The sequence below is a fragment of the Ostrinia nubilalis genome, chromosome 7, assembly GCF_963855985.1.
Source record: "Ostrinia nubilalis chromosome 7, ilOstNubi1.1, whole genome shotgun sequence".
NCBI lineage: Eukaryota > Metazoa > Arthropoda > Insecta > Lepidoptera > Crambidae > Ostrinia > Ostrinia nubilalis.
Genome location: NC_087094.1, coordinates 7,752,282 through 7,766,134, shown reverse-complemented (window position 1 = coordinate 7,766,134; position 13,853 = coordinate 7,752,282). Strand labels below are relative to the sequence as shown.

Below are 13,853 nucleotides of genomic sequence, written 5' to 3'. Positions count from 1 at the left end.
TCGAATGTCAATAAGTTCTAACAATTTTTTTCGCCGTATTTGAATTCAATCAAACTTATCGCAGTTTGTGCAAATATGAAAAAAATATACATACCAATAAAGAATTTGAATTTGTATCCTTCATTAAGGCAGGCCTGGCTCACTCCGCGCGGTACATCCGATAATTACCTACAGCGAAGCGCCCCGCCGGCGGGTATTATATCAGTCGAGTGTCACGCTCGCGCCCGTCAGGACGCTGGCGTGCGTTGTAGTACCTAATTCTATGATCGAAGTATTATTTAAAAATGGACATAAAGTGAAATAAATATTATTGTGCGGCGTTCGGGTGTTTAAATTCGAAAAGAAATCTACCGGATTTATCTTTTTTTTTTCGCTTCCCAAAGATGCTGAAAGGTATGTTGGCCATGTAGGTAATCAATCATTCTTAGCATAGTATAGGAACCTAACCTACCATGACTACTGCTCAGAATGCGTTCGTTCGTTTCAGCCAAATGACGTCCACTGCTGGACAAAGGCCTCTCCCAAGGTTTTCCATAATGAATGCGTACTTACCTACATACGTACCTCATTACAAATAAGTAGATTAATTATTTTTTTACTAGACAGACAGCAACCCTAACAGCGTAAGAAGAGTTCAGAGGCACGCGATAGAAAGAGACAAAACTTGTAGGTGAATAAAATTGTAGGTACGTAGTGCTGTGCGAGCTGAATTCCACTGTATCGCGTCGTAGCAAGACTCGCATTTATTTAAATCGTCTTGCGGAGTAATCCTTCTGTACCTGTACTATTACTTATTCTGTGATTAAGGCTACAAGTTCCTACAAGAGATCACTAGTCACTATAAGCTTCCAAAAGACAAGCGATAAGACCATTCTACTACAAACAAGTATAGATAGACACGTGCGAAGGTTTACCAAGTGCAGTGAATATGCATTTGCGCGACCTAGCCTTATCCGAGTAGCAAGTGCAGGGGCGCGGGCGCAGAGAAATCAATATAAAGTTTCCAAAAAACTAGCGACAAAAAGACCCTTCAACTACAAACATAGCTGTACACAAACATAGACGCGTGCAAAGATTTACCAAGTGCAGTGAATGTGCATTTGCGCGACCTAGCCTTATCCGAGTAGCAAGTGCAGGGGCGCGGGCGCAGAGAAATCAATATAAAGTTTCCAAAAAACTAGCGACAAGACCCTTCTACGACAAACATAAAAAAAAAACATTTATTATCAGACAAAAGCATGGACTGCTTTTGTCTGATAATAAGCAAAGGTTTACCAAGTGCAGTGAATGTGCATTTGCGCGACCTAGCCTTGTCCGAGTAGCAAGTGCAACGGCGCGCGCGCAGACCGGTCGCGCCGGCTTGCAATGCCACTGCCGATTAGAGACGTGCAAATCGTAGACGAGAGACGCAAATGATATAATATGTTCAGTAGAATAAGGTCGAGTTGCATCACCTTAACTTTAACCGTAACTATAACTTTAACTGGTGTTTTTCAGACTTTTGACGATTGTTACAGTTAAAGTAAGATGGTGTAACTCGGCCTTAATCATTCCCACTAACTGACATTTCCATTACATTTTATTACTTTAAAAATACACATTTGTGCATGACTGTTGACATGACGGGTTAAATAAATAGAGTAAGGGTGAGTTGCACTATCTTACTTTAACTTTGACAAACGTCAAAAATCTGTCAAACTCCATACAAAAAGCACCGGTTATCGTTAAAGTTACGGTCAAAGTTAGGTGGAGCAACCCAGCCTTAGAAGAGAAATGTGATGAAGAAATTAAACCCAAATAGGTACCTACGTTTATTATTTTCGCTAATAGCCTGGAATCAAAAATATAGTTCTTTTGTAACAAAAACCTATTTTTATAAAACATGTCCTAAAATTGTTAGAAACGAGATCGTTTTTCTTGTCAGCGGTTTCCTTGAATTCACAGTTGAGTAGCTTGCTCTACATGTTACAGTATGAACCTATCTATTTTTCTTTCCTTATTTTAAAATAGGTACCTTTTTAACACTCATTTATTGATTAATTTGAAAACTGACTAGAATATAGCCCGTCATTTAAAAGTGCTATAATTCAATCAGAATATAGAGTGGTGCATTGTTTTCTCCTTTTTAGCGATATACCTAACTAATGTAATGTAATAAATGATATTTTGCACATTACTACTGTCACGTCGATGCACCTATTACACGCAGTTACTTCAGGAACAAGTGTGAATTTTATTTCATTACCATTATGTTCAATTACTTAACGAACACCTCCACAGAAAAGGAATTGGATAATTTATACAAATCAAAGAAAGTATAGGTACGCCAAAACTATAAATAGCAACACGCCCGTGAAAGAATAGTAATGTCAACGTGAAATTGTGAACTCTGTCAGTTTATAATATAACGCGTTAGATTGTAAACTAACAGTGGGTTAGGTTAGGTTAGATTGTAATTCAACTACGTCAGATTATAATCTGACGGAATTCACAATTTTACGGTGACAGTAACACGCCCGTGAAAGAAAGAGTAGCAATTTTGTTAAAAGGCAAATGTATTGATAACGTCCGATTTTGTAATTTGGAACGGTAGCGTTGAGAATCGAAACAATACTTATCGTATTTCTTCAGAAAACTGCGTAAACTAATGGCATGCCATACAAAATTATCATAGCAGAAGGATATCGATTGGTCTCCTCGCCTGTATAATTTCACGTCACATCGATTGCGTCACGCATAATCGCACCGATGCATTTACGCGCGAATAATAATACAAACGTGTTCAAAGCAAACACGCTCTTTGACGTTAATTCATACATATTTAAATTCAATGGTAACACAAATATTGGAACAGGACTTTATATTTAGTTTCCACTCTGTAGTTTTCCTCAATGATGCTAGAGTTACTAAGTTATAACTAACACACACATATGATACCTACTCGTAGTTTTATTCCATAATACTTGTAGTCGTCATAAAGTTCCTACTTTTTTATGTTCTTAAATGTTTCTAATTTTAAAGCAAGATTATCCGTAATTCTTTTAAGCATTGAAGAATTGGTTTTATTTCGAGGTAGCCAGTGAATACCTAATATTTTAATGTATTGTTTTTTTATATTTTTTTATGCAAAACAAGGCAGGTATTTGACCACAATCGCATGCACCTGATGTAAGTGGGATGCAGTCTAGGAGGGTACATAATATCTGCCCTCTATTCACTCTTTGTAGTTGTAATTATTTTTATTTATCCAACATAAAAGTTAAGCCGGCATGTACCGTATACCCTGTATAGTACTAAGTATACGTAGTAGTATAGACGGGATCAAAATTAATTAAGAAACTTAGACTCTATGAACTGCCAAGTCTGTCCACAGCTACCTTTTCGGGACCATCGCAATACCATAAACTCCGCGACCCGAATCCAATAAGAGCAAATATGATATGATCCCTTCAGCCCGCACCTCACAAACAGTAATGCCTACTTGGAAGTCCGGTGGATACATAGATGCTCCAGGGCTGGCATTGGTTCGTAAACTTTGTTTGTCTAATACCAATAACAGACCCTACAGAATAAACAGTTCATCTATTTGTCTTTTTCAATCATTTATCATTTATTGTTTGTATGATTATGAACTTACTTATCTGAAAAGGGTACACGTTTAGTTCAAATCATTGTTTTTCTCAATATTTGTTTTTGTATCTTGTTACACTTTATTTATTATACGACTAGTAGAAAAAATTGCTTCACAATACGAAACCGGAGTAGAATCTACTCCACGAAAAATAAAATCATTTGTAAAACTTTTCCTGTTCTGAAAGTATTTTTGTAAACAAATCCTGTTAAATTTCTGCGATTTTGTAGTTGAACCGGTATTGTATTGAATCAAGAGGAAGTAAGTCTTTCTTATGTAAATTGTCAGCTTCTTAGGGCTTAGCAAGCAGCTAAGCCTTGGGAGTTGGGACAGCCTTGCATTAGCAATGGATAAAATCAGTAAATAAAATTTACGGTAGTTTCTTTGTACGTACGCTATCTTCAATCCGCCATTTTTTTACCTGATAGTAATGTAATAGGGAAAAATAAGTAAACAAAATTCACGCAACCCTGTTAAACCCAGTACCCGCCCCGAAGATTACCCGACGCTATTCTCACACAGACCATGGCCTGGATATAATGATCGTATAATCTCATAACCAACAAATTGAAGGGATTGACCTTTCTAGAAACTTTCTGCAGCTAGGTAATGAAACCCCGAGTTGAACAGTTAAGGAAGATGATTGTTTTCACAGTTCGTAATAAAATGTTATTTGTAACTCGGTCGTGTATTGTTCTACGTTAAAGTAGATTTCACAGAATCACGATCGAAACTATAAATCGGCTGAGTAGTATTCGTGAAATGCGAGATATTTTAATTGCGATTTGTAATGGCACTTAATGGCCCAGATAAGATAAGAATATAAATATAAAACATCACACTCAAAACAAACAATGTAGACATTCTTCAGACATACATCAGGCTTAACTGTATTTACTGAACTAGCAATATTGGCGACTCGTCTCGCACTAGCTCAACACTTCTGACAACGTAGTAAATACCTAGGTACGAGTATGTTTAGAAAAGGTGCCGCATTAATCAAGAAGTCTGCTAACGTTCCACGACAACGCTCGAATTTACGTGACGTGTTAATGGTCACAATGTTTGTTGTCCATTTTGTCCCCTAGTGTGAATACGAGGCATTACTGACCGGTATAATGATCAAGCTCATCTGTGCATGACGCCCGTGAACCCATCAGAACGCAATAACGCACGATCACGCCTTTGATTGCAGAGAAATCACAACCAAGTCACGATCCAAATATGAGAGACCTACTAAAAACTCATGGCATTATTTTAATACTATATGTGGGACATAAATAAATAATTACATATTTCTTTTAACAAAGAGAGTACGCAATAAGAGTGGGATGCCTTGCCCGTTGTCCTCGTATTCTCACGTGCCCTCATACTTAATACAGAATTCCTCCATACCAGTACCCAGGCCTCTACCCTCCTACTCCTGTGCCCACCACCCTCCCACTCTGTGCCCTCCACCCTCCTACTCTGTGCCCTCCACCCTCCTACTCTGTGCCCTCCGCCCTCTAACTCCTGTGCCCTCCGCCCTCTTACTCTGCTACCTTCCATCTCCCTACTCCTGTGCCCTCGGCCCTCCTACTCTGTGCCCTCCGCCCTCCGCCCTAATAATCTGTTGCCTCCGCCCTCCTACCCTGTGGCCTCCGCCCTCCTACCCTGTGGCCTCCGCCCTCCTACCCTGTGGCCTCCGCCCTCCTACCCTGTGGCCTCCGCCCTCCTACCCTGTGGCCTTCGCCCTCCTACCCTGTGGCCTCCGCCCTCCTTCTCTGGCCTCTGCCCTCTCCTAGCGCCCTCTGCCCTCTCCTAGCGCCCTCTGCCCTCTCCTAGCGCCCTCTGCCTTTTCCTAGCGCCCTCCGACCTCTCCTGGCGCCCTCTGCCCTCTCCTGGCGCCCTCTGCCCTCTCCTGGCGCCATCTGCCCTCTCCTAGCGCCCTCTGCCCTCTCCTAGCGCCCTCTGCCCTCTCCTAGCGCCCTCTGCCCTCTCCTAGCGCCCTCTGCCCTCTCCTAGCGCCCTCTGCCCTCTCCTAGCGCCCTCTGCCCTCTCCTAGCGCCCTCTGCCCTCTCCTAGCGCCCTCTGCCCTCTTAGCGCCCTCTGCCCTCTCCTAGCGCCCTCTGCCCTCCTAGCGCCCTCTGCCCTCTCCTAGCGCCCTATGCCCTCTCCTAGCGCCCTATGCCCTCTCCTAGCACCCTATGCCCTCTCCTAGCACCCTATGCCCTCTCCTAGCGCCCTCTGCCCTCGCTTATACCTGTCTAAATTCGAAAATAAAACGACCAAATAAGAACCACTGAATTTATTTCAAAATGAACTTCGGCAGAATCACAGTCAATTTACACTATTACACCATGTTACACTTGGCAATTACGATCTATGCACGAACTGAATCAATGACCGGGGGCGCGAGCGCAGCCGCCGCCATCGCATCGCACTTGCAGCACCGCCAGCTGTTGTTGCTGGGCACCAGGTGCTCGCTACTCACGCACTCCAGGTGGAACTGGGACGCGCACAGGCTGCATTTGATCGAGGCGCACCCCTCTGTGCTACGGTTGCAGTATGCGCAGTCCATTTTCGCTTAAAGTAACTGAAAAACGAAAAAAGTATTAGAATTAACCTGAAGAACATTCCTGACATTAAATTTCGCGATAGGTTCTAGGATTGATGCACCCGACGTAATAAAAATGCAGTGAAACAATCGTAAAATCAAAACTGTCACAAATTTTACTTGTTTAAAAGTAAACGCGTTTATTTCACCACAAAACACTGCATTCAATACTCACAGCAATTTTTCGCAATAAATTTTAACAGGAAACTTTTTATTCTGTTTTTTATATTCTTGAAAAATTGTTTTAAATTTTTTATACTGTTTTGGAAGTGTTTTTAGCGTGAGAGATGAAAAACGACTGGCAATTTTCTGCGAGGCCTTTGTTCATTTCTTTTAAAATTAATTTAAATTTCGAATGCTCTATGCCGCTATCTAAGAGGTTTCATTACATTCTTTACCCGAGTTTTTACTTCTGAAATATTTTAAGTTTTTGTTTATTATTGTTAAGAAATTAAATAATATGTTTATTTTATACAACCCCATTCTTCTTACATTAATATAAATTTATTGAATTTATTTCATTCTTGATAAGAGTTCTAAACGTTTCATGTCTCTATGACAATTTTAATGTCATGAATGTCTGTTGAATTTGAGTAAGTACCTACCTACCTATTCAATGAGAAAGTAATATTTCTTTGATTCCAAACCACAATCTTAATCAAATTATTTATTAAACAGCCCTAAAAGTGCTTTGATGTTTAATAGCTTACTTTATTCTGATTGCCACAAGGAACTCATTTACTACATTACTTTGCTCGTCGTCTTTAACATTTACTTACCTTCAGAAGTTTCATTAAACTGAATACATTTCATTCTAAGATGTTTCATTACTTTAGATGAAAAATGAAAATTGTCGTTAGTGGCAAACATAGAATAAAATGGGTACGTAAATTTTAATCTATAATAAGCTTGTCTGTTAATATTTTAGTGGCAATAAACGACTAATTATTTTACTTTACATCGCACCAGTTAAGGTAAAGTTATTATCCACTTGCTGACCCGACGAACTTTGTACCGCTTATGTTCATCAGAAATAATGTAGGATTTAATGATGTTGAAATAATTTTCCAAGTCTATGCAATATTTTCGGAGCCTATTAAATACAAACAAACAAATCTTTCCTCTTTATAATATTGTGTATTTAGAAATAGTATAGACAAAATCTATTTCAGCTCATACTGATAGTTTTTACTGAAAGTTAAATGACAACAGTTAGAAATAATGGTTATACGACGGTATAACATCACAGCAGTCGCAGTATGCGCCTTAATAGCTTAATAGCACTTAACCGTAATTGGATGGTTCGTTTGTAGACATGAATTAATATTGAAATTTCAATGTAGTTTAAAATAATATGCTGATTGGAAAGTTTTAATTAAATTAAAGACATTGGAAAAACCCGTTCGTTGGAAGGCTACAAAATAATAACATAATTTAATATTTGAAAACGCGTTGAAATTATTAGTTTCGAAGTTAATTAACTTGACTTGATCATTTTATATTCAGTTTAATATTCTAACTAATGTACTATTTTCTAATAAGTATCTAACACATTCACATTTTAACACATTTCTCAGATAGGTACAATAATAATATGCAATATTAATGTTTCTATTTATTTTAATGTCGTCTTTTGAACATGACTTATATGACTTATTTAAGCACATTATTTTAAGTTTAAAAATCTAAGTAGATTTCCAAAACTATTTTCCGTTCTAACAGAAAATTCAATTTTCTCAAATATTTCACACAAGTTACATAAAAAAAGTTACGAGTTAAAACATTGAATTTACAAACTGTTGCGGCCTCTTTGGCTACGCGACACTGGCCACTAAGAAAATCTCCATTCTTTCTCGATGACCAAAACCGATTCTCTTTTGTTTTTTTTTTTCTCGCTCGACCCTTGAATTTTCACGTATGTTTTTTTCTACGACTCGTACTATTTCTAATTTTTGTTTTCGCATGATTATAAGTGACATTCTATGGTAACACATAACAGGAATTTTGTTTTCATATGGGTCACTTAAAAATTAGGGATTGATTGTTAAAACGGGCATTACACCGATTTATAGACCGTTTTAACTCATATTAAATTGGGGTGATTTTAAAACAACTTTTTAAGTAAATTCTCGTTGGTTTCAGACGCACTGGCGACGCCGGCGCGCGAGTGCTCCGCTCCACCCCGGACTGGGGCGACGGCGCGATCAGCGGCGAGCACCTCTGGTCGCCCACCTCCGTCTCCGGGGACTGCTGCTACGTAGGAGACACCGAATGCCAAGTGAGTACTAGAAAAACTAAGTGTAGTACAGTACATCAAGCTATACACTGTGGCAGCTTTCGTTGTTGTAAATACGTGTATTGACATTGCGAGGCTGGCTCGTGAGGCATGACTCGGTAGCTTCGCGGTGTGGAGACTCACAATATTTGCCTCATCTGACTACTCAAACGAGTAAACTCGCAACGCAAAGATGCTGTCATCGCACAAGATATTTCAGAGTCGCCCTGGAACTATTACTACCTGCCTGCCGATCCTTACAGGAAATCGTCACATTATCGAAGTACCTAAGCTAAAGATGTTGATATATTATTCTGTGCACCTAGTGCTGCCATCGAAAATATCTTTAATAAATCCCCCATCTTTCAAATCATAGCGTGCCCCAGCTTCGTACAAATACGCAAAATTATATTACTTTGGAAATTCAATATTTCGTGAGCTATTCCTTGGGTCGCCGAATATGGTACTGGTTTATTACCTTGCCAAATATTGCAATCTTTGCTCTAAGCTTCATAACAGCGAGGGTTCATGAAAACCCTTTTATTACATTGAAGAAATAGATACGAATGTGGCTGTGGACATAGCACAGCAGAATAGATGATATTATTACCTATGTATAGGTACCTACTACAAATGAAAATTATTTATCTGCACGTGCGGGAAAATAGTTTTATATCGTATAGACAATTTATTTATTTAGAAAACCTGCGGCGCACAATTATTTTTAAGTATATTATAATATTTCAATTACTTGATTAATCTATTAAACTATCTGTTAAAGTAGTATTAATTTATGACCAATTAGGACGTGTTTTAGCATAGCATTTCTCGTGTCGTCAATTACCTACGAGCTTACGATTCATTTAACACTATTAGCAAATTAACCCTATTATTATTGAAATTGTTGACCCGTATTATTTTAGGTAGACGACTAAATTCACTTCAAACATTAATATTTACCTAATTAAAGCTTGTCTAGAATGTTGCGGTAGTAAATGACCTGAAAGCATATTGATACCGCTCCACTTAATTCGATAATAATAATATTGCCGTATAATAGAGTTACTCCATTTACTTTTAGGGACATTAAATAAGATTTACTAAATAAGTGTTCACAAATGGAGATTTCCAAATCGATTACCAGCAAAACTCTTATGTTTAGAGTTAAATTAGATAATTGTTTGAAGTATCAGCAGATCACGCATTCGTCTCACTTACAAAAAAATAATGTAGACATGGAAAAACCAAAAAACATACCTACTTACTTAAATAAGGTAAATCTTAGTAAAAAAATATTAATCGACTGTTGTTATTGTCCTTCTTTCGGTTTATAGTTGCCTTGTCCTCCTCTCAGTAATCACACAATCAAAGCGCGCAGCATTTAGTAATTAACTGTCTCGTATTTCTTAAACTTTTCTCGCCATTTTCTGCCGCTCACTTTATACGATGCAATTTCAGTTTTCCAGGTCAACTGGTTTCAGAAGGGTGTGAAATGAACGCTACATACGACCTCCTAGATACTCTACCACGTGGCGTAGTTATCTTGATGATTTATGAAAGAGAAACACGGAAGGAACTAATAAGTGATACAATTTGTAACTCCACGAAATTCCCTCCCGTCTCTATAGTCACTGTCGGCCGACTCTCCGATGTATCATTATGTAAAGTGAGTTACTCAGATCTCGTAATGAGGCCGAGGGTAGCTAACACGACATCTCATAGAAAATAAAATGGGCTTTACATCGGCCCCAAGGGCCAAGGGGTCGACCATGTAGGCACACTCGCAACTACCCGACGCCATAATATATTTATGTGGAATGCTTAAGGACTTTACATTTACCTTTTGGTATGTAAAAAAACCGCTAAGTTAAAATTTTGCTCGTGTGTGTCTACACACGGACACATGCACGGAACCGTCTGGTTCCGTGCATTTTCATCGCATCACTGACCATTAGAGGTAGAGGTTCTTAATTCATCTTATGACACTGATGTAAAATTATATATTAAAATATGAATAATGAAAAGAATTAATGAAATAACTAATAATAATGTTATTTATGTAAGCTGTTGTGGGGTGGATCACTACTGTTGTTCGTTTTTCAAACACTATCGTTATGTGCATGTACACGTACACACAGAAGTATTATCTCACTCGCCTTCGTGAGTTGCAAGAACTATACTTCAATATTTTTTTATTTATTTGGCAGCATGCAGCTGTTCTCCCTCTTGAACTTCATTAAAATCATACTCTATGGGCTAAGTATGGCTTAATCTGTGGTATGGCACAGTACGTGAAAAAATTAGGCGTTTCTTTTTTTATCGGGAAAATGTTCACGGATAAATGTAGGCAAAAAAAAAAAACAAAACAATGCACAACACATTCAAGGAGTTAAAGTTCTCTCAAGAAGTCCACGTGAGGTCTCAGTAAAGAAATCTATCAATAGGTCATAATGATAAAAAAAAAACAATTATTTTCCGCGTTTTCTTAATTAAAAACGTCGTGACTATTCATTATTATACTTCTTAGTACCTAATTACTCTTCTTTATAAAAAGCCCTCACCTTCATCTCAGGCTACAATATTCCATGTCAAGTTAACAAACTGGTATCATAAAATATTATAATCTACTAGAGCTGCAAATAGCGGTTTGCTCTTCATCCATGTTTTATTTTACCTAATGGATTGTAACCGCACAACATTAAACGATGGTTATAAAATTGTGATGTGATGCGGAATTTCCGTATACTGACTACAAAGGATAATTGGAAGCAACAAAAAGAATAAAATAATATTCATACGGGGAAAGGTTATGCGAGATATTTTTTCTGCGTTTTGAAATTTGAGTACGTACGAGTAGGAGGAACACATCAAAACGTTTCGTTCAGAATTTTTCTTTATGTAGTGTCTTCTTATTAGATAAAGCGCTGACCTACTTACTTTTTATGAGCAGAAGTTTTACCTTTATTTTGCTTTTCTCGTTTATCGCTCTTCTTACATACCAAAAACTAAAAAAAAATAGTTGAGTTCTTTAATAATAAACGTATGCTTAGTCTAGTATTTTATTTTTTATGAAACTTGATTTATAAACCAGTTTGTGGTAAATATGTATTAATAAAGAAAATTCTGATTATTTAATAATAGTCACCAGAAACTTGTCTATGAAAGTTATAGTTCTCTTGTAGTAGTCATTACAAAGACAATATTTAATTGATTTATTTTTCAGAATCTTTTTTTCTCATATAAATAAAGCCGATATACGGCTGCGACTTAATATCCAATATGTATGATTTACTTAAAAAAAATATTAATCTTATATATATGTTACAGGAAATGTATGAAATCCGTCATTGTATACAATTCCTAGGAATTGTGTATAAGTCCTAAAATCACCCGGAAATGTGTGATGTAAATTATATTAGACACATTTCCTAGGAAAATTACACATTTCCTAAACAGCAATCGGAAATGTAATTAAGATATTTTTTTTTACACAAAATTATTTTTATTACGCCACTTTTTGTTCTCCGAAACTTAAATGGCGCTACCGCGCCGCGGCAGCTGTGTATGTGTAAGGTCGCAAGTCTAACCTAACCTAACCGAGACTTTGTTATTCAGCTACAGGAGTACTAAAACCTTCATGTCAATAATAGTTTAATAAAAGAGATGTTAAAATTAGGGATTTCCAATACTTCAGCGTAATATGCGTGATGCCGAAAGAAAGGTATAATAGTGCGAAAACAACTGTCAGGCTAAACAATAATAATTGTGAGTTAAAAGTACCTATCGGCCAATGTGGTTTGGCTAAATGAAATTTTAGGCGTACCGAGGGACACCCGATCACGCGACCGCGCTTGTGCCGCTTAGTTTTATACATTTCCTAATACAATATTGGAATTCTATAAAATTCCTAGGAAAAGTATACATTTCCTAGGATATGTGCGTATTAAAAAATCTCTGAAGCAATATTTTATACATTTCCTAAATAGCTTCGGAATTGTATACATTTCCTAGGAATAGTATACAATTCCTAGAATTCATACATTTCCTGTAACATATATAAAAGAAAGTCGTGTTAGTTACACCACTTATAACTCAAGAACGGCTGAACCGATTTAGCTGAAAATTGTCAGGGAGGTAGTTTAGAGCCAGGAGAAGGACATAGGATACTTTTTATCCCGTTCGAAATTAAAAAAAAAGTCTGCTTATTTATTGCCATTAAGGCGGAACAAAGTTCGCCGGGTCAGCTAGTAGGTGATAAAACAAAATAATACGTAAATCCGATTTCAATGAAATAAGAAAAGACGGTGGCGCTTACATCTATTTACGATTGCCCATATGGCGCGTTAACGGAGCAAAGGTATGAAGGAAAATTTCTAAGCTCGTAAAACTGGGAAACGTTATGATTTGCTATAACTTTTCTTAATGGCGCAACAAGAACACGCTGTATCCATAAATATTGTGAGTGATACAAAAAAACATGACAGCTTTTTATTAAAAAGTTAAGACTGTTACTGGCAGCAACCACATAAATACTCCAATAATACTGGAAATCTCTTATCATTAGTTTCTCTTGCATATATTTCCTGAATATACTAAACACATAACTCCTTTGCTCATTGTGCAACAGCAGGCAGGTTCACTTTAGTTGACTTAGTTAGCTCTATAAGTTGACGGTGTGAATCCAAATATGAAAGACGCAGCAGCTGCGTGAGCTTAGATAAGCTAAGTTAGATAGGCTAGTTATGCATAAGGCTAGTCAAACTTTGGATGGAAACATCATTTTATAGTTATCAGGTTTGTTGTTTTCATTCATATCGGTTCCATTTAGCCGCGGGTTTATGTAAGAAGGTACATTTTTGTTTAAAGATTATTAGTAATTACTAATATTAGTCCCATTAGCCCCTCGTGGTAAGCTAAATATTCTTGTATTACGAGTGGGCTCACCACAATAGTCGAGGCGGTGGGATACGAACCCGCGTTCCTCTGATCTTGAGTTGGCCAGAGTCCCCTTCACCGTTCGGCTATCGTGGCTTCAAAAAACATTATCATAACAAATTCTAGACCGACGTACTTATGCTATAAATATTTACCTATCAAACATTGTACTATATTAAAAGAGAGATCCATTTCTTTTCATACCGCTTAATAAGGCTTATCTTATAGCCTGTTGGATATCTTTCACTTTCACCACTCTCTGTATTTGTTCCTTTGGCGCGCACAAAGGCCTCATTGTTAGAGGCAATACGAAAAAACCCTATTGAATTTCAGTACAGCCAAACATTTTTACACAGGTTAGCGTGTGGTACCGAGCGACAGGGCAAGAAATTGTAATTTCCTCGACAACCATTAGC

At 37.6% G+C, this 13,853-nt stretch overlaps 2 protein-coding genes and 1 long non-coding RNA gene across 3 annotated transcripts in view; 1 reads left to right on the top strand and 2 right to left on the bottom strand.

The window, feature by feature from the left end:
• Positions 1–13,853, bottom strand: part of LOC135073191 (beta-1,4-mannosyltransferase egh) — a 332,203-nt gene that overhangs the window by 255,294 nt on the left and 63,056 nt on the right. The gene's annotated exons all lie outside the window — the stretch shown is intronic.
• The window catches only part of LOC135073187 (eye-specific diacylglycerol kinase), a 247,717-nt gene that overhangs the window by 181,767 nt on the left and 52,097 nt on the right, over positions 1–13,853 (top strand). Inside the window, exon 9 of the mRNA XM_063967261.1 lies at positions 8,370–8,505. Within this exon, the coding sequence (XP_063823331.1) occupies positions 8,370–8,505 (136 nt within the window). The remainder of the gene's footprint in view (positions 1–8,369; positions 8,506–13,853) is intronic.
• On the bottom strand, positions 5,904–6,537 carry LOC135073188 (uncharacterized). The gene is made up of 2 exons (XR_010257591.1): positions 6,403–6,537; positions 5,904–6,206 (listed from the first exon to the last, which is right to left on the bottom strand). It is a non-coding gene; the product is annotated as an uncharacterized LOC135073188 (long non-coding RNA).